The sequence below is a fragment of the Musca vetustissima genome, unplaced genomic scaffold, assembly GCF_032173495.1.
Source record: "Musca vetustissima isolate MV318-11 ecotype Yass unplaced genomic scaffold, APGP_CSIRO_Mvet_v1 utg19444, whole genome shotgun sequence".
Lineage (NCBI taxonomy): Eukaryota > Metazoa > Arthropoda > Insecta > Diptera > Muscidae > Musca > Musca vetustissima.
In genome coordinates, this window is record NW_026878608.1 from 12,239 (window position 1) to 35,020 (window position 22,782).

Below are 22,782 nucleotides of genomic sequence, written 5' to 3' on the forward strand. Positions count from 1 at the left end.
TTTACCCTTTACAAATAAAAATTGAAAATATTTACATAACTTCAGTAGTGTTGGCGGTTTATTTTGGATACCATTTGTATTTTGTTTTTGCACAATAGTCAGGCTGAATCCCAGTTTGTTGTTTTTATAAAAAATAACTATTTATTAGTGGGAAATGTATGTCATTTTGCAAAAACAAAATACAAATGGTATACCAAATAAACCGCCAACCCTACTGAAGTTGTAGACGCAGGAGTTACGACTTTGTTTCTATTGATTCAGCATGTTTGAGTGAAACGCGTCTGAACGGTAATTGTTGTGTATGAGTGCGTTGTGTCAGCACGTCTGAGTGAAACGCGTGTGGACAATATATGTTGTATCAGCATGTTGCGTCAGCCTGTGGGGTTGGTGCCCAACGTAACTCCTCCCCCTTAGAGTAGAGTGACGGCCATAAAGAACTGGAGGTTGGTATGGCCGGAACGACGACATTCGGTGTTGCTTGTGTCGTTCTCCTATGTGCTATGTGGGTGTTGGTTGTGCTATGTGGGTGTGTTCCCAGAACATACTATGGTTGTCCGAGTAAGGAGTTCCATTGATGACGACTTCGCAGGACTTGTATCGCAGGAGTGCGGTTCCTTTTACTTCATGGGGGTTTTTACTACAAGTAGATTTTATTAGTGCATGTTTAATATTAATAAAAAGTATATAATTCTCTTCAAGTGGTATTATTGACTCCACTGGTCCGGCATCGTTAAATATGCATTTGGGGGGTTTGTGGTTCAGCAGGTTTCCAACACAAGATGAGTTGTTCACGTCTTCTTTATACAGCGGGGAGCGACAATAAAAGGTGCTTTCAATCCTGGGACAGGCTTTTGTAAAGTATTGAACACTCTTTTCGTTGTGGGCTATGTATGGTTGTGTTACGAATATTTTGGTAAAGTTAATTGGTAAAGGAATAATGTGACTGAATTGGTATGTCATTTCCGAAAGGACAGGTATTCTAACGTTGAATATTATGCTGCTATGATTGTAATAAGCTTGAAACCCAAGAAGTTGATAGACATGTTCGTCATGAATTTCATTTCATTTTGGTCAAGAATCAATTTAGAAATGACATTTAATTTGGCTAAAACTATAGCTTCGGCTAGGTTAGTTAAATGGTCGCTAAGCAAATCGATATTGTAATTTATTTCTTCTAAATATTGCATTTCGTGTAGGATGTTTTCTTCTTTACGAATTTTGTTTGAGGTCTCTTGTGATAAATATGATTCGATTTTTCTTTGTTCGGTATTAATATGGGATGTAAAATTTTGAAACCGTTCAATTATTTGTGTATTTGGGTTATGCTGGTTTTCAATGGTGGTTTTGATGTTTTGTTTATTTGTTTCTAATTTTCTTATTTGTTTATTTAGATCTTGTGCGTCCTGAGCGTCCATATTTCCGGTTATAAATTTTATGACAGTAGCTAGTCCATTAATAAGTCCTCTCTTTGTTCTTATGGAAGGACATTAGTTATCGTAATGGAGTCGGTTTACGTTCCTCGTTCTGGAATATATCTAACACATGATTGATTTCTTCAATATTCCTTTCGTATTCCTTTAAATTTACGATGTGAATGAGATTTTTATAATTTTCGATGATTCTTGCTTGTCCGAGATTTACCTGTACTATCGCTTGGTCCGGTCTGATAGGTAGTATTTCTATAAGTTGGGTCAGTACTAACGGAAATCTAAAAATATAATTACGTTTTCGTTTTAGTTTTTAATCTAGATTTACGTATTTTTTGATTTCTTGTTGTAATTATTGTTACTCTATTGTTATTTTGAAAATCTTGGTGTCATTTTATTTCTCCTGCATTCTTTTCTGTAAATGTCTTCGTCGATTTCAAAATTTACGGGTTCATGTCTGTCTGTATTTAGTTTGTCAAGTCGATTCTGTGTTTCTCTTTCCAGTTTTTCATTAATATAAGGGTAAAAAGTTTCCTGAAACTCATTAAGTTTACGTAGGTAGTCATGTTCGTTATTGAATTGAACATCCCTGTCAAATTATAAGTTCGTCCATGAAAAAGTACGTAAGGTGTAAGATTAGTTGCAGAGTGAATAGCGTTGTTGTATGTAATCAACGCTTCCGATAATGTTTCTTCGTGATCTTGTTCTAGTCTAAGTTTTCTTCGTTTAGACATAATTATACGATATATTTCTGTTATAGTTATATAGAATGCAGTCTTTCAACTGGACCATTGCTACTTGTTTGTTGAAAAGAAGTCGAGTGCAATACTATATTGTATTGTCTACAAAAATCCTTAAAGATGTTGCTAGAAAACTCTGAACCTTGGTCACAAATTAATTTTTTAGGAATTCCGTATTGTCTGAGGAATGTTTGTAATGATTTTGTTACGGTTAAACTTGTTCTATTGGGAATCGAGTATGCGGCGGCATATTTGGAAAACTTATCTAATATTGTAAGAACATGGCAATTGTTTATAGAATAAAGATCAATATGTATTATGTCAAGTGGTTTTTTGGGTGTTTCTGGTATTTCATATTTAATCTTTGGAGGACTTCTATTGTATTTAAGTGTCTGGCATTTTTCACAATGGTTAATTGTTTTTGCGATTTTATTTTTTAAAAATGGGAAGTAATATTGTCTTTTTAAATGAGAATATGTTTCATTTATTCCTCGATGGTTATTGTTTATGTGGTATTCTCTAATGATGTTTTCCTGTTCGTCGTCATGTCTTACGTCGGTCAATTTTACTGTGCAACGTATCACCTTGAATAATTTATTACTTGAGAAATGTTTGGAATATGTTTGTTGTACAATTTTAAATGTATCGTCATCTGTATATATAGCATTTAGTTTGTTTGGCACTACATATTCTTTAAAAATATTTGTCATTATTTCTTCATTGAAATATTGACGTCGAATTGTTTTCTTTGTTTGTTTTGGAATATTGTTTCTAAAGTCATTGGTGAACCTGAATCTGATTTTTGTAGTATAACCTGCAAGTTAAATTCATTCAAAGGTTTTTCGGAAATATATATTCCATCATCTAGATTTTCCTCTGCCGAATGTACGGTTGTACCTTGTGTTCCTTGATCCGATGCAATTTATGTTAAGATCGGTTTGTATATCGTCATGTTTTGGTATTTTTACTCTACTCAATGCGTCGGCATTTGTGATAGCTTTTCCTATTTTGTATACGATGGTATAGTAGAACTCCTCTAATTTCAGGCGCCACCTTATGAGTTAGGAATTAGGTTCCTTAAGACTCATTAGCCATGTTAATGGTCTATGATCTGTGACTATTTGAAACTTTCGCCCAAACAAGTAAGGTCTAAAATATTTGGTGGCCCAAATTATAGCTAATAACTCTTTTTCAATTGTGGAATAATTACATTCTGTATCTGATAAAGTACGGGAAGCGATACATATAGGTTTGTCACTACCTATAGTTCCTTGGGACAGTACTGCGCCTAGGGCGAAATTACTGGCATCAGTTGTTAAAATAAATGGTTTGGTAAAATCAGGATATTGGAGAATTGGGTCATTTGTCAGGATGTCCTTACATAATTCAAAGGTCTTTATATATTGTGGAGTTTATGCTACGGATCGTCCTTTCTTCAAGCAAACAGTGAGTGGTTTAACTAATTTCGCAAAATCGTTTATAAATTTCCTATAGTAGCCTAATAATCCTAAAAATGCTTTTATGTCCTTTTGAGTTTTTGGAATAGGAAATCGTTTGATGGCCTCAATTTTGTCTGGATTTGGTTTAATGCCTTTTGTGGAAACAATGTGACCTAAAAAGGCAAATTCTTTTTTTAAAAATTCACATTTGTCAATTTGTACTTTTAAGTTAGCTTTTCGTAATCTTTGGAATATTTCTTTTAAGTTATTAAGGTGTTCTTGGAGAGATGTTGAATAAATGATTATATCGTCGAAATAGACTAAGCAATTCTTCCCTACTAGATCTTTAAGTACATTGTCCATTACCCTTTGGAATGTTGATGGAGCATTTTTAAGGCCAAAAGGCATCCTAAGATATTCGTAATGACCTCCTTCAACTGTGAAGACCGTCTTCTGTATATCTTTTGGGTTCATCTCGATTTGATGAAACCCGCTGGCAAGATCTAATGTTGTTTCGTTTTCCCGAGTTAGGACAGCTTCCTTATTTTCGACATAAAATACTTCCAGCTTCTTCAAGTTTAAAGTTTCTATTGTCGCCTCTTCTTCAATTTGGGAGTATGTTGGTGGTGCTATGTCGGTGTGTTCTCAGAACATACTACGACTTCGCTGGAGTTGTATCGCAGGAGTGCGGTTCCTTTTACTTCATGGGGGTTTTTACTACAAATAGATTTTATTAGTGCATGTTTTTTCTTTTCTTCGGAATTTAAATGGTTCACTCGAATTGATTCTGCAATGGTGCTAAAAGAAGATGCTGAAGGACTCTCCAAATTCCAATTATTTATTTCAACAAAGTCGTCCGATTTATATTGTGCTACTTTAATGGGTTGGTCTAGGAATAATATCTGTTCTGTGTTTGAATTATTTTGGATTTCCACTTCGCTAAACCAGTTTTTGGAAGTATAAAGGCCTTTGGAAACAAGTAGGTGTGGTGTTAACATTGTAGAGTTTATGTATATGTCACCGTCTTGGATATCTACGGGGAGTTTAATAATGACTTTTGAACTAGTAGGAATTAGGGGAGACTGGGGCACCTTCGGCACTTTTTTTAGAGCTCTATATCTCAGTACTTATTCAACATATATAACAACTTTATGGCTGATTATTGTCCTCTGACACTTAATTATAAAAAACAGTACCAAAAATATATAAATGAATAGTATTAGTTAAAAGCTTTTACAGTTTTGTAAAAAAAGTCAAATTCGCCGAATGTGCCCCAACCCGGGGTAGCTTCGGCATTTGATGGGGCACATTCGGCATCATATTCATAGCCGGGCAATTGTCATCGCTATCAGTCTGGTTGAAATTCTGATCCTCTAAAGGCTCTATTTGGTTTTAATACGCCACAAAATTTTTGAATTATAGGACTTTATTTTATAGCGGCGGACGTTTACATCTCAAGGTCGCACACACCATCAGAAATAGGGGTTTTCCACCGCATTTTCACGTTTTCATCTTATATATGCAATTTCGAACCATATTAAAGGATTAGTTTTAAAGACAAATTCAAAAACATGTTAAGGAAATAATATTGCACAATCTGTATATGGCCGAATGTGCCCCACTTTAAAATGCCGAATGTACCCCGAATGTACTTTTTATAGTTTTTTTAATTTTTTTCGATCAGTTTTTTAAAAACATTATATTTGTAAATATTTCTATAATAATACACATCGTAGTTAACCACTTTTTAATAATATTGTCTTAAAAATTTAAAAAGTTTTATACACGAAATACTTACGAAATGGAATTGAAATATTACAGAAACATCTATAAAAATACAAAAACCTATGTATCTAAATAAGCTTATTAGCTAGAAATTTCAAACTTTGTGTCAGTTATTTATTTCGATATTCGATACCTATGTATCGAAACTAGTGATGTACGGTGAGACCTTCATATCGAAAACGCGATTGCCGAAGGTGCCCCGATGCCGAAGGTGCCCCAGTCTCCCCTATGTGTTTGTCTGAAGTAAAATTAGGTTTTATTTTTAGAACCAAGGTAGTCTCCGGTGTTGTCAAAGTTAAGTTGTGTAAATCTAGGTTAGCTTTTAGTTGTATTAGAGCGTCTATCCCGAGTAGTCCATCAAAATAGTTATGGAATCTAAATACTAGAAACGTTAAGTTCCCAGATTTCTTAAATTCCTTGAATATGGGAATAATATCCTTTTTGGTTATTTTATATTTGTTTAGAACTGTAGTAATAGTGATTGGTTGGCAATCGATAAATGATTTTTGTTCCGTATATTCCGGATTTATAAAAGATGCTGACGCACCAGTATCAATTAAAAATTTTAGTGATTTCCCATACGGAGAAGATATATTAATATATGGTAATGTGTTTCCATGTTTGTTTATTTCTACGTATCCGGTGGATTTTGGGAGGCTAATGTAAAAAAATTTTGTGAGTCGTCTATCATATCGTCATTGTTACCCTGTATTTCTTCATGATCGTTTGAGAGTTTATGTTGTACATTTCCTTGTTTTTCGGCTGAGAGAATTTTGGATTTTGTGCGCGGAATGTTGTATTGGTGTTCCTAGTTGTTGTAGATCTGAAGTTAGTGGGTCCCGAAACGACGTCCATTGGTTCCGGTCTACTTGAATGTGAAAATCTACTCATTCTAGAGTTTGAATCTGAATTTTGATATTTATTGAAATTATTATAATTATTATTTGGTCTGTAATTTCGGAAGTTAGCTCCTGAATTATTGAAATGTTTATTTTGGTAAGAGTACTTTACTTGTTTAAAGTATCCATTATTATAGGGTTGTTGACGAATATCTGTTTTCCTGAAGCTACGTCCAAAAGTGTTTCTTTTTTGATAGAAAATATTTTGTTCTTTTAGACAAAGTGACAAAGCTGATGGCAAAGAGTCAGGTCTCATTGCTCTAATTGTTGCTCCTAATGGTTCTTTTAATCCGGTGAGGAATGTGTTCAAACACATTTCTCCATAGAGGTCTTTTTTTGCTTTTATAACGCTTTGACCTTTTTCATGAATCAATACATTGTTGTGGAGTGTTGATTGTATTTCTCCAATTTTACTGTAAAATTTTTCAACATTCGCGAATTGTTTTAGATTATGCAAATCCTTAATAAGGGAAGTTTCGGTTCTCTTGTCCGAATAATGTAAGATCAAATTCTCTTTTATTTCATCCCAGACTAACGGTGTTCCGTGCATATTAAGTACTTCGTTTGCTTCTCCTTCTATTTGATTTCTTATAGCTCTTAACAAAATTTTAGAACAAGGTGTCCCATCAATATCCCTAAGGTGTAATAAAATTTCTTCGACATTATTAATGAATTCATATAGAAGCCGATGGTTTCCATCGAATCGTGGAAGGTCTTTAATAGAGTCGGGTATACGCAAAGAGTTGAAAACGTCCACACTATTTGCACTTGGAGTATTCATTATGGATGTATTATCAGAAGCCGGTATTTTATAGGGCAAATATGTTATTGAACTTTCTTCAGTTTTCGGCATTTAATTTTCAATCGCTAGAATCCTTTTCCTATTACTTTTTTTATATATGGTTTACTCTTATTTTTTTGTATATATATTCTGTGTATATATTATTTTCTTCTCATTCCTTTAATTTTTTTTTATATTTCCTTTATATTTTTCATAAATATTTTCTTTTCAATATATATATTCTTTTCTTTTTTTATATTTTGTATATTTCTTATATAATTGTCTATATTATTTTTTTCATTCTATATTTCCTTTATATTTTCCATAAATATTTTCTTTTCAATATATATCTTCTTTTTTTATATTTTGTATATTTCTTATATAATTTTCTATATCATTTTCTTTTCATTTTATATTTCCATAAATATTTTCTTTTTCCAATATATCTTCTTTTTTTTATATTTCTCTTATATTTTTATATCTTTTATTATTTATTTTATTATTGTTTTAATTGTGAAGATTATCTATGATATTCCCTCATAGATGTTTTATCTTGCTTTTTCTAAATCCTAACTATGATGTTCATTCATAGTTTTAAAGGATTCTTTTATTTATTTAATTATTTAATTTTTATTCTTTATTTAATTTAATTATTTAATTTAATTTTTATTCTTTATTTAATTTAGTTACGAAAAGTGTTCTTGTACTTACAGCCATGCCCAGAAATAGATGTGCACCATGATGATTACGATGTTGTCTGCCTATGAGGCGTTGAAACGCTACGACGTATAGGGTGTTTGTTCCACTTAAGGGTCCTTTTCAATATTCCACTTCCTTTTGTTTTTATGGATTTTTTTTTATATTTTCCTTGTCGATATTGAATTATCCTTTTTTCACTTCTTCATTTATTTATTTTTATCAAAAGGGTTTTTTTTTTTGTAGATTTTGAATGTAACTTTTCCTCTTTTTCACTTTTCACTTTTGTCATTTATTTTTTATCGAAAAACATTTTTATTTTATTATTTTTTTAGATTTTGAATGTAACTTTTCTCTTTTCACTTTTCACGTTTGTCATTAATTTATTTATTTTTTATCGAAAAACATTTTTATTTTATTATTTTTTTAGATTTTGAATGTAACTTTTCTCTTTTCACTTTTCACTTTTGTCATTAATTTATTTATTTTTATCAAAATGGTCCTTTTGTTTTATTTTTCTTTATAATTTTTCCTTTTTTATCGAGTCCTATACGCGCTAGGCAGGACTACCGACTGCGCCAGTTACGAGTTTGTTTCCATTGATTCAAATAAAAAAATTGACCCCCCAGAACTGAAAATTGGGAGGTACCGTTATATGGGGGCTATCAGAAAAAGTGGACCTATATTTATAATTTGATGTGGAGACATTTGGTATCCAATAAGAAACTATTGTACCAAATTTGAGCGAATTCGGTTGAAAACGCGTTCAAGTACCCCAAAATACTGAAAATTTAGGGGTACCCTTATATGAGAGCTATGCCTAAACGTGGACCGATATAGCCCATCATCGAACTTGACCTGCCTGCAGACAAAATTTTGCAAAATTTTAGCGTTCTATCTCAATTCGTTTAGACGCTAGATTGATTACAACAGACAGACGGACATGCTTAGATCGTCAATAAACAATTAAAACCGACCGGGGCGAAATTTAGCATCATAAAGTATCGAAAACAAACAAATGTCACGAAATAATGCAAAGGCTCAAAAAAAAAAACATCCGCAGAAAGCTAGAGTTACGTGGTAGTTGTGTAGGGTATAGTAAGTCGGCCTCGTCCAACTATACTGTTCCGCTCACTGGTTTTTTAATTTAATTTATACCCACCGTGCTATATTAATTTTATCATTCCCTTTGTAAGTCATCAAAATATTCATTTCCGAGCCTATAAAGTATATCTTGATTAGGGTAAAATTCTACCATAAATTCTAACAATTTTCAGTATTTTGGGGATTTTGAGCGTATTTGTCGACTGAGTTACGCTGATCAAGAATATATATACTTCATAGAGTCGGAAATGATTATTTCGATGCGTTACAAACGGAAAAACAAAACTAATATAACCTCCATACTATGGTGGAGGGTATAAAAAAGTAATATTTTTTCCATTATTGTTGGGAGTGTAACGACTAGTTCTATGCAGCAAACTATTTGGACAATATGTCCATCATTTTCAATATGTTTTAAAATAAAATTGTATACTTAAGGAAATAAATAGGTCATGTAATATAAGAGTTCCGCTCCACTTTGCACTTTTAAAGCTTAAGATTTCTTAGGAAATCTGTTAACATCTTGCATTCCAAAATGTAAATAGCAACCTACGTATAATACCGATTGTCGTCATTCTATCTTGTTTTGATTAGAACATTAAAAATATTAATTATGAATTAAAAAAAATAGGAACACCTGTTACCACAAATATTGAACACACAATAACAGAACAATTGAGGCAGTGTTTCTCAGTGACAAAATTAGAAATAAGTCATTCTACTTTTAACGCCGCACACACACAAGTAATAATGGAAACGTTTCTAATTTTAGTTTTATTTGTTTTCATTAACGGAATAGCTGGTAGTGATTACTGCGATAAGACACTCTGTCCATCGGGAACACATATTGCATGCGGACATAATGGTGTAAGTTTTTGAATTTGGGGCTTACAAATCAAAATTATAATATGTGAAAAATGTTCCGGATATCCATATTTCTGTAGATAATAAACATTTTGAAATTCTATCAAGTGACAGTAACTAGAGGTATTTAACTATTCCGCAAATTATATATTTATTAAGAATTCTTGCGACTGAATAATTATCGATTGACACAAAAGGGGCCTCCACTTTTGTGTCAGTTATCGAAAAATTGAATAAATGATCACACATGTTTTTTATTTAATCTTCTTTACAGGACTTTTCTTCAAAGTGTCCCAAAGATGCCGCCTTGATAAATTTCTCCACGCCGCTAATTTCCACCATCGTCAATGGATTTAATGCGAAACGAAATTTTATAGCCGGAGGTGGTCATCACAACCACAAACCTGCCTGTCGTATGGCCACAATGCAATGGGATCGAGAATTAGCCAATTTAGCCGAACTAAATGTACGGCAATGTGAAATGAAAAAGGACGCATGTCATAATACAAAAGCATATTCCAACTCAGGACAAAATTTAGCCTGGATGACGTATCAAAAGATAAAGAAACCAAATTATGAAAAACTAATTGAAAATTCTCTACAAATGTGGTACGATGAAGTGAATCAGTGTAAAATGGAATTTATTAAGAAATATCCACAACAACATACCGGAGCGTAAGTTTATATTAAATTATAAACAAATAAATTAATAATTGGTTAACATATTTTTTTCTCGCAGTGTAATTGAACATTTCACAGCCATGGTAGGTGATCGTAACAATCGAGTAGGTTGTGCGGCCTCCACATACTCAGTGTCTAATGAAGACTACAATGTATTTCTAATGGCATGTAATTTTGCCTACACGAATGTTATTGGCCAACCTGTCTACCAAGATTGTCCCAAATCTACACTGGAATGTAATACAGGAAGAAATTCAAAATATCCCCATTTGTGTTCAGAATCTGAAGAATTTAGTGTAAAATAAAAAATGATTTAAGGATAATCAATTATTGAAGAATTATTATCAAGTATACTTAAGAAGTTGTACTAAGAAGCTACATGTTTAGTACGTGCAAAACACAGCTGGTAGCGAGCAACACTTGGACAGGGATCCCTTACATCTATTACGTAGCATAGTCTGTTCAAGGCGATGACAACATTTAATGAAATCAATTAACAACAAACATGTAAAACCGCCCGGGGCGAAATTTAATATCATAACGTATCGAAAACAAGCAAATATCATGAAATGTTGCACAGGCTCGGAAAAAACATCCGCAGAAAACTAGAGTTCCGTGGTAGTTGTGTAGGATATAGTATAGTCGGCCTCGTCAGACTATACTGTTCCGCTCACTGGTTTTTATACCCTTCACCACATTGTGGTACAGGGTATTATGTCTTTGTGCATATGTTTGTAACCGGCAAAAGGAATCGGAATAGACCCATGGTTCCCTTTAAGAATATGCATAGAATAACTTTCTGATTCGATTCAGGCATGTCCGTCCGTCTGTTGATGTCAAATTATAAACAAAGTACAGGTCGCATTTATCATCCGATTTGGATGAAATTTGGCACAACTCATTTATTTGGTCCAAGGACGAAATTGAAATTGGGAAAAATCGGTTCAGATTTAGATATAGCTCCCATTTACAATTTTGTCTGATTTTGTGTAAATGATGCACCAAAGTCCCTATATATCTTTCGATTTACACGAAATATAGCACAGCGTATTGAATTAAGTCTGGAATGATGTGTGTTAAGTTTCGTGAAAATCGGTTCAGATTTAGATATAGCTCCCATATATATTTTAGAACGATAATGGTACGTCAAACTCCCTAAATATTTTTTCGATATGCACGAAATTTGGCACAGCGTACTAAATTGAGTCCATAGTAATGTGTGAAAAATAGGTTTCGTGAAAATAGGTTCAGATTTAGATATAGCTCCTATATATAGTTTCGTCCGATTTAAGGTACATGGTGCGTCAAAATCCTTAAATATTTTTCGATATGCACGAAATTTGGCATAGCGTACTGAATTGAGTCTATAATGATGTGTGCTAAGTTTCGTGGAAATCGGTTAAGATGTAGATATAGCTTCCATATATGTTTTCGTCCGATTTAATGTAAATGGTGAACCAAAGTCCCTATATATCTCTCGATTTGCACGAAGTTTTGTATAACGCACTGAATTAAGTCTATAATGATGTGTGCACAGTTTCGTGAATATCGGTTCAGTTTTAGAGGTAAATGGTGCGCCAAAGTCCCTAATATCTTTCGTTCAATTTCATGTCAATGTTTTTTCGAAAAGACGAAGTCTGTTAGGAGACTATGTAAAATATACCCAAAGTGGTAAAGGGTGTCATATAGTTGGCCCAGTCCGACTTTACTACTTTCTTTACTGGTTTAGTTTAATTTATGCCCTCCACCATATTATGGAGGCTATATTAATTTTATCATTCCGTTTGTTAGTCATCAAAATATTCATTTCCGAGCCTATAAAGTATATATACTCTTGATCAGGGTAAAATTCTACCAATTTTCAGTATTTTGAGGGTATTTGTAGACTGAGTTGGTTGTAATTTTGTACTTTGAGTTCTTATGGGGAAGCAAATCTCTCCACAAAAAAATATAAATATAGGTCCACTTTTTTCGGGTAGCCCACATATAAGTTTACTCTCCAATTTCGGTATTTTAGGGTTTTTATGCCCGTTTTTCAACCTAATTCGCTGTAATTCGGTATTTTGTAGTCGTATATGGTAACAAATCTCCCTACCCAAAATTATTAATATTCGCCCCCTTTTAGGGGTAGTTCCCATATAACCCACTTTTTATACCCTTCACCACACTGTGGTACAGGGTATTAGGTATTTATGCATATGTTTGTAACATGCAAAAGGAAATGAGATAGACACATGGTACCCCTTAACAATATACATAGAACTGCTTTCTGAGTCGATTAATGCATGTCCGTCTGTTGGTGTTAAATTGTAAACAAAGTACAAGATATAGCTCCCATATATAGTTTCGTCTGATTTTATATAAATGGTGAACCAAAGTCCCTAATTTTTGGCTTGGGGGCATTATTAATTAAATTTTTTATAAAAAGAAAAAGAAGAAATGATATATTGTAATTAAATTCCAATATCTTTGTAAAAATTTTTGTACGCCTGATAATCTTAGGCAATATCTACTATAGATTAAAAGATCTTAAAAGTAAGCCATGCTTTTGTATGTAACAAATTTTTGAATAATAAAATTGGCCTTGGGCAAAAACTGAAAAAAACCTAATTTTTGGCATAGTGTACTGAATTATGTGCAGAACGATGTGTGCTAAGTTTCGAGAAAATCGGTTCAGATTTATATATAGCTTCCATATATAGATTCGTCTGATTTTATGTAAATAGTGCAACAAAATCCCTATATATCTTTCGATTTGCACGAAATTTGGCGCAGCGTAATGAATGATGTCAAAAATGAGTTTCCTGAAAATCGGTTCAGATTTAGATATGGCTTCCATATATATTTTTGTCCGATTTAATGTAAATGGTGCACCACAGTCCCTATATATCTTTTGATTGGCGCGGAATTTGGCATAGCGTGCTGTATACAGTCTGGGATGATGTGTGTTAAGTTTCATGAAAATCGGTTCAGATTTAGTTATAGCTCCCATATATATTTTCGTCTGATTAAATGTAAATGGTGTACCAAAGTCCCTATATATCTTTCGATTTGCACAAAATTGGACATGGCGTACTGAATTAAGCCTAGAATAATGTGTAATAAGTTTCGTGGAAATCGGTTCAGAATCGGTTCTCCAATATATTTTTTCTTTCGATTTTAAGTAAATTGTGCACTAAAGACCCAAGGCTTAATACAAATTATTCTCTTGCAAGTCTCGTTAAAATCGTTTCAGATTTAGATACACATATGTGCACCAAGCTTCTCATGTTTATCAGATTTTTATCCAAATAATCAACAGGTGATATTTGCTTTAAGGGGATCACCCCCATTCTCGGTATCAAAAATTTTTTTGATTTAGTTCGAATCTACTCTGATATAGCCGATTTATTGTGTCAACATAGGGTGATGGAAAGAGTGATGCTCAAACTTTCAACGCGTTTTTCTCAATAATCCTAGTTCATACGAGAGCCAGTCATGTACTCTTTCTAACACCGTTGGCATTTTCGGATTCCGATGTTCCAGTGAGGAGTTATCATGCCCGCCATCAAAAATAAGGACTTTTCTTTAATCACAAAAAACAACAACACACATTTTTTGTAAATTATTTTTCTTCCTTTTCAAATCTTCAAATATATGTGCAAAGTTACAAACCTTAACAAGCATTTATATTCATTTACCAGCCCATTTAAAATCTTAAAAATAAACCAGTGAGCGGAACAGTATAGTCAGACGGGGCCGACCATATGATACCCTACACAACTACCACGGAACTCTAACTTTCTGCGGTTCTATATTCTGACACTGGACAATATTTCGTGATATTTGCACCCTCTTGATCGATTATAGGTCAACAGCTCAACTTTCTAACCCTGGCATATTTTCCATACTTTTTCTTGAAGTGAATTTTTACGCCATAAAATAAAAAACTTGTCACTTTATGCTTTGGTTGATTTGACCCTCGGAATATTAACCGATCATCATCTAAACAGCCGCTCTAAGTATTTGGTGACATCTCCTTCACCTTGTGAAACATGCGATGTTCTGCATATAATAATTGCCTCTAGAGCGACTCGAACATCTGACAAAATTCATTGCACCCCCTGAATGAAATATCAACTTCACCGAAAACTACAGGCGTCGTCCTTGCCCATAATCGGAACTTCTTTTACAATTTCAAAGCGATCAGCGCGACATTTCCGTCCTCTAATGGAGTAATAGTAATACTATGCACATAGTTTAATTTACCTTATTATGTATAACTCTCATACCTGAGCACATCCGACAATAGAATTTGTATCATTTTAAAGGTCAACCACTCCTCTAGGATATACTATCAACTTCTCGGGTATATGTCCTTCAGGAGTAAATATATTCGATATAGAATACAAATTTTGTCATTTCTCACACAAAAGTCAATGTCCATTTGGCCCGCTAAATATTGACCGATCTTTATCAAAACAGGCATGCTTATTCTTTCGCCCGATCCCCTTCTCCATGCAAATTCGCGATGTTTGGTCCATAATTGGGACCTCTGGAGCGACCAGAAAAACCAACAAAAATTAAGTATTTGGTCCATTTCATCCTCTAAATATTAACCGATATTTACCAAAAACAATAGGGATCGTCATTGGCCAGAACCCATCCTACATGCAAAATTTCGTGAAGATTGGTCCATAACTGTAGCCTGTATCGTGTTTACAATTTATAATGGACAGACGGACGGACACACATGTCTAGATCGATTCAGCTAGTCGAGATATGATGATCAGTATACTTAAAGGTGGGTCTAGGACCAATATTTCGCGGCGTTACAAACTTTTGGGGCTGCTCAAAGCTATAATACCCTGACAACATAGTTGTGTAGGGTATAAACATCGAGAATGGGGGGGGGGGGGTAATTCCCTTAAATTGATTTACATAATTTCGTCCCCATTTTGTAAGAAGTAACTATATATCTGACCAAATGATAAATTTAGTATAGGTTGCAATGACATGTTTATGTATCCAATTTCATTTTAATGGTCCTTCAAAAATGCGACGTCTGTTAGGATTCATCTGTTGAATATACCCAGAGTATCATATAGTCGGCCCGTCCGACTTTACTACTTTCCTTACAGGTTTATATTAAAATAGTTATCTGATTTATTCCGTGTGTTGGGGTTGTCCCCATATAGGCGTATTCTACCATAGTATGTTGGATATACGTTACAAGAAATTGTCAGTTTTTATCCTACAAAGTATGGAATTCTAAGCCGATTTAGGCATCTGTTGTAATCATTCCGCCTTCTAAGGATATCATGATAAAAAAACTCGAACCTGGCGATGATGAAATATATCGGCCAGCATTTATGTATCTCCACCATATAATGATACACCCTGAAGGAATGTATTGAGATACAAAACTAAAATATTGGTCCGAAACTGGGCTATATCGGTCATTAATTAGGCATAGCCCCTCATATAATGCTAACCGCAAATATTCGCTAATTCCTAGCTATGTAATCAATATTGGCCCCCCTTTAGGCATAGCCTCATATAACTTTGCACTCTAAATTTCTCTACCATGTGTTACCAATATCGGTCCACGTTTTGGGGTTTTCAGATTTTAGGAAAAATCCCCATTAAAAATTGGTGAAATTGGTATTTGGTGTACATAATTGTTTACATAAATCGGTTTGCAGAATTGTCGGTATATGTCCACATTTTGCTATGTTCCCCATATTTTCATTTCAAGTACCTTTCATATACCTATGGTGGAGGGTATCGAAAACTCGGCCCGGCCGAACTTAACGCTTTTTTCACTTCTTTATATTAAAATAGTTATCTGATTTGTTCCGCGTTTTGGGTTTGATTCTAAGACTTTGCTGTAATCAGTCAACCTGCGGAGGATATCGAGATTAAAAACTATAACGTAAGGTTCGATAATGAACTATAGCCCGTATTTAGGCCTAGCCCCCATAAAATGATACCTACCGATTTTCGGTATTTTTAATATTTAGCGTAAAGAAATGGATTGTGATGAAAAAATGTTAGTTTCGAAATAGAACTATTTCAGTCCTGAATTAGGCTAGCACCTCATATAATGATAACTACAAATGTTCGGTAATTCCTACACGATGTAATCAACATTGGTTCCGTTCAAGGTATAGCCTCCAGGGACGTACTCATACATTTTTTTCTGCAATACCAATTTTTATATTAAACCAGCAGCTTCCACCCAACCTACCGAAATAAAACCTGGGTATTGCAGTATTCAGTATTCGCCCTCTAAATTACAGTATTCTGGGGATGTTCCACCCTACCAAGCGTCGCCCATATCGGTCCACTTTTTGGTGTTTTTAGAAAAGATCTCCATTAAAAATTGACGAATTTCCCTTATATTTTCATTTCAAGTACCTTTCAGTATACCTATGGTGGAGGGTATCCGACGCTTTTCATACCCTCCACCATAGCTATGTCCGTCTGTCCGCTGTCTGTCTGTCCGTCCGTCCGTCTGTTGTAATCACGCTATCTTCTGAAGGAAATGAGATAGGGTGCTGAAATTTTGCATAAGTTTGTATTTTGTCTGCAGGCAGGTCAAGTTCGAAGATGGGATACATCGGTTCACGTTAAGGCATAGCTTCCATATAACAGAACCTCCCAAATTTCGGTATTTTGGGGTTCTTGAGCCCGTTTTTCAACAAATACGCTGAAATTTTGTACATTGAGTTCTTATTGGGTACTAAATGTCTTCACAAAAAATTACAGATATAGGTTCACTTTTTCTGGTAGCCCCCATATAACGGTACCTCCTAATTTTCAGTATGTTGGGGGTTTTGATCGTATTTTTCCACCGAATTGGCTGTAATTTAGTATTTTCAGTTCTTAATAGGTACCAAATCTCTCCATAAAAAATTATAAATATAGGTAAATTTTTTCGGATAGCCCCCATATAAGGGTACCTCCAATTTTCGATATTTTGGGGTTCCTGAGCGCGTTTTCAACCGAACTCGCAGCAATTCGGTATTTTGTAGTCGAATATGGTATCAAATCTCTCTACCAAATATTTTTAACATTCGCCCCCTTTTTGGGGTCGTCCACATATAACCCCCTTTTTATATCCACCATAGTATGGAGGGTATATTAATTTTGTCCTTCCGTTTGTAACTCATCGAAATATTAATTTAGGACCCTATAAAGTATATATTCTTGATCAGGGTAAAATTCTAAGACGATCTTGCCATGTCCGGCTGTCCGTCCGTGTGTTGTAATCACGCTATATTCTGAATGAATTGAGATAGGGTGCTGAAATTTTGCATAGGTTCGTCTTTTGTCGAAGATGGGATATATCGGTCCATGTTTAGGCATAGCTCCCATATAACGGTACCCGACAATTTTCGGTATTTTGCGGTTCTTGAGCGCGTTTTTCAGCCGAATTCGCTTTGGTTCATTGGGTTTCTATTGGGTACTAAATGTCTCCACGGATTAAGGCTTAATCCGGATTAAGGGTCATTTACCCCGGTTTAAGGCTTAATCCAGATTAAGGCTTCATCCGGATTAATGGTCATTGACCCCGGATTAAGGCTTAATCCAGAAAAAACCCTTAATCCGGGGTTAATGACCCTAATCCGGATTAAGGCTTAATCCGGGGTCAATGACCCTTTATCGGTGGTCAATGACCCTTAATCCGGGGTTAATGAACATTGATCCGGATTAAGGGTTATAGACGCCGGATTAAGCCTTAATCCGGATTAGGGTCATTAGCCCCAGATTAAGGGTTTATCTGGATTAAGCCGAATTAAGTATTAATCCGTGGTCAATGACCCTTAATCCGGATTAAGTGTAATTGACCCCGGATTAAGGCTTAATCCGGATTAAGGATTAATTCGTATTAAACGTCATTGACCCCGGATTAAGGGTCATAGACGTCGGATTACTGCTTAATCCGGATTAATCCTTAATCCGGGGTCAATGACATTTAATCCGGGGTCAATGACCCTTAATCCGGGGTCAATGACGTTTAATCCGCCTTAATCCGGATTAAGCCTAATTAAGAATAAGAATTAAGGCTTAATTCGGATTAAGGGTCATTAACCCCGGATTAAGGCTTAATCCGGATAAACTCTTAATCCTGGGTTAATGACCTCTAATCCGGATTAAGCCTTAATCCGGGTTCAATTACCCTTAATCCGCATTAAGCCTCAACCCGTGGTCAATGACCCTTAATCCAGGGTTAATGACCCTTGATCCGGATTAAGGGTCATAGACATAAGGCTTAATCCAGATTAAGGCTTCATCCGGATTAATGGTCATTGACCCCGGATTAAGGCTTAATCCAGAAAAACCCTTAATCCGGGGTTAATGACCCTAATCCGGATTAAGGCTTAATCCGGGGTCAATGACCCTTTATCGGTGGTCAATGACCCTTAATCCGGGGTTAATGACCATTGATCCGGATTAAGGGTTATAGACGCCGGATTACTGCTTAATCCGGATTAATCCTTAATCCGGGGTCAATGACATTTAATCCGGGGTCAATGACCCTTAATCCGGGGTCAATGACGTTTAATCCGCCTTAATCCGGATTAAGCCTAATTAAGAATAAGAATTAAGGCTTAATTCGGATTAAGGGTCATTAACCCCGGATTAAGGCTTAATCCGGATAAACTCTTAATCCTGGGTTAATGACCTCTAATCCGGATTAAGCCTTAATCCGGGTTCAATTACCCTTAATCCCCATTAAGCCTCAATCCGTGGTCAATGACCCTTAATCCAGGGTTAATGACCCTTGATCCGGATTAAGGGTCATAGACGCCGGATTAAGGCTTAATCCGGATTAGGGTCATTAACCCCGGATTAAGGGTTTATCCCGATTAAGCCGAATGAAGTCTTAATCCGGGGTCAATGACCCTTAATCCGGATTAAGTGTAATTGACACCGTAATCCGGATTAAGCCTTAAATCGGGGTCAATGACATTTAATCCGGGGCCTATGACATTTAATACGGGGTCAATGACCCTTAATCCGGGGTCAATGACGTTTAAGCCGAATTACACTTAATTCGGATTAAAGGTCATTGACCCCGGATTAAGAGTTTATCTGGATGAACCCTTAATCTGGTGTTAATAACCCCTAATCCGGATTAAGCCTTAATCCGTAATCCGGAGCCAATGACCCTTAGTTCGGATTAAGTGCAATTGACCCCGGATTAAGGCTTAATTCGGATTAAGGGTCATTTACCCCGGATTAAGGTTCATTGACCCCGGATTAAGGATTAAGGCTTAATCCGGATAAGGGGGTCATTAACCCGGGATTAAGAGTTTATCGGGATTAAGCCTTAATCCGGGGTTAATGACCCCTAATCCGAATTAAGCCTTAATACCGGGTCAATTACACTTAATCCGGATTAAAGGTCATTGACCCCGGATTAAGACTTAATTCGGATTAAAGGTCATTGACCCTGGATTAAGGGTTTATCCGGATTAAGAGTTATTTACCCCGGATTAATGCTTAATCCAGATTAAGCATCATTGACCCCGGATTAAGGGTCATTGATCCCATTAAGGTCATTATCCCTTAATCCGGGGTTTATGACCCCTAATCCGGATTAAGCTTTAATCCGGGGTCAATGACCCTTAATCCGCATTAAGCCTTAATCCGGGGTCAATGACCCTTAATCCGGATTAGGGGTCATAAACCCCGGATTAAGGGTTTATCCGGATTAATACTTAATCTGGATAAAGATGTAGCACCCATATATAATTGCGTCGAGTTTTACATATATGGTGCACCAAACTCCTAATGTTTGTCAGATTAATACGAAATTTTGCACAAAGACTTGAATGACGTTATTGCGTTTTGTTGGAATTGGTGCAGACAGATGCAGCCATGGCTTCAATATGTATTTCGAACGGTTGTCTGATTGAAATTAAATTTATAATAATGCGGCGTACCGAATAGCGTGTATCAATTTTGCTATAAATCGTTTTCCATAAATCTGTCCCATTCTACGCAGACGACTCTAAATCTGCCCGAATGAAATTAAATTTATCATAGGTTGCAGAAAGGCATGTGTATGTTCCTTCGAGTGGTGAAGGGTATCATATAGTCGGCCCAGTCCGACTTTACTACTTTCCTTACTGGTTTATATTAAAATAGTTATCTAATTTGTTCCGCGTTTAGGGATTGATTCTAAGACTCTGTTGTAATCATTTCACCTGCGGAGGATATCGAGATAAAAAACTAGAACATAGGGTTCGATAATGAACTATATATGAACTAGGCCGCATTTAGGCCTAGCCCCTGGGTGAGAGGTACCAGAAGGAGTGGACAGATATTCTCCATTTTCGAACTTGAACTAAGTTTGGAAGAAATAATAATATGGGCAGAGTTTGGACGAAATCATATTTTTCTGAAACAAATTTAGTCCAAAAAACATGGGGCCTAGAACCAATATTTGATTTCGATGAGACACATTTTCACAGTCATTATTAGCCATAAGGCTGAAGGTTTAATTATCCATTAACAATTTCAGAAATTTGTATTATGGTTTATATAATCCGTTTTTAGAAATGTCGGTATGGTCCACTTCTTGGTATGTTCCCTATATTTTCATTTCTAGTGCTGTCAGTATATCTATGGTGGAGGGTATCCAAAGTTCGACCCGGCCGAACTTAACGCTTTTTCACTTGTTTATATTAACCCTACGGTCAATAACCGGGTACATTTGTACCTTTTTTTGAATAAAAATGCTGTAAAATTTTTAATAATGGAGATATTTGGATCAAATTTTGAGGAATCATTCTTGAGGTATTTTCACACATAATCGAAGAAAAAAATTATAAATATTTTACATATATATAATTTTTACAATTTTTTAAAGTTATTACCTACGTAGATCAATAACCGTGGTACATTTGTACCCATCCAAAGATAGCTCTGTAACTCATTTAAAAATTGGACTATCGTGAGGTTTTTTGTTTGAAATTAGTCTATACGGATCTGATCTAGATGTATGAACTCAAAATTATATATACATTAAAATAATAAAATCCATGCTTAAATGATAATCTATCTAAAACAATCATAGTAAATTCGTTATAGCTTTCGAATGGGTTAAGCGTTTTTAGTTATTTTTTTATTGGGATCTTATATAGGTGTTCCTCAGCCCCTCTGCAAATTTTTGTGGCCCTAGACAAAATGGGACCATAAGGGCGACTAGCGGAAGTCAGAAACTACCCTGGTTTTTCCATGGTATACAGGGACAAAAACAATGATTATTGTCCGTAATTTTCCAATTATTCTTCATATTGGGCCTTTTTCTATAATCGAATTAGTCTGAATTATTACAATCCTAAATTGGCGTACATCTATTAACTATCATTAAATAACGTTTTAAAGTATTAAATAATGTAAAAATTGGCCAATCACAATCTCTGAACTCATAAAATGTGAATAATTGGCAATAATAATTGTTTTAGTCCATGTATACCAAGGGAAAACCTGGGTAGTTTCTGATTTCCACGAGTCGCCATGATAGTCCCATATTGTCTAGGGCTATACAAATTTGCAGAGGGGTTGAGGAACACCTAAATAAGATCCCAATAAAAAAATAACTAAAAAAGCTTAACCCATTCGAAAGCTATAACGAATTTGCTATGATTGTTTTTGATAGATTATCATTTAAGCATGGATTTAAGTATATATTATTTTAATGTATATATAATTTTGAGTTCATACATCTAGATCAGATACGTATAGACTTATTTCAAACAAAAAACCTCACGATAGTCCAATTTTTAAATGAGTTACAGAGCTATCTTTGGATGGGTACAAATGTACCATGGTTATTGATCTACGTATACTTTTTTGGTTATTGACTGTAGGGTTAAAATAGTTATTTGATTTTTTCCGCGTTTTGAGTTTGGTTCTAAGTCTCTGTTGTAATTATTTCACCTGCGGAGGATAGCAAGGAAGACCTGGAGGTATTAGAACGTAAGGTTCGATAATAAACTATAGCCGCATTTAGACCTAGCCCTGTGTGGAGGTTCCAGAAGGAGTGGACCGATATTCCCCATCTTAGAATTTGAACTAGGTTTGGAAGAAATAATAAGATGGGCAAAGTTTGGATGAATCTTAATTTTCTGAAACGTATTTGGCCCAAAGAAACATGGGGTCTAGAACCAATATTTCATTCGCCATAAGGCTGAGGGTATAATTATCCATTAAAAATTATTGAAATTTGTATTATGGGTTACATTATGGATTACATAATACGTTTTTAGAAATGTCGATATAGGTCCACTTTTTGGTATGTTCCCTATATTTTCATTTCTATTACCTGTCAGTATATCTATGGTGGAGGGTATCCAAAGTTCGGCCCGA

General features: G+C 35.0%; 1 protein-coding gene across 1 annotated transcript; it reads left to right on the forward strand.

The window, feature by feature from the left end:
• The first annotated feature begins 9,621 nt into the window (after positions 1-9,621).
• LOC133323382 (antigen 5 like allergen Cul n 1-like) lies at positions 9,622-10,721 on the forward strand. Its single transcript, XM_061532314.1, has 3 exons — positions 9,622-9,738; positions 10,010-10,410; positions 10,475-10,721. The coding sequence occupies exons 1-3, from the start codon at positions 9,622-9,624 to the stop codon at positions 10,719-10,721; spliced, it is 765 nt and encodes a 254-aa protein (XP_061388298.1).
• The last annotated feature ends 12,061 nt before the right edge of the window (positions 10,722-22,782 follow it).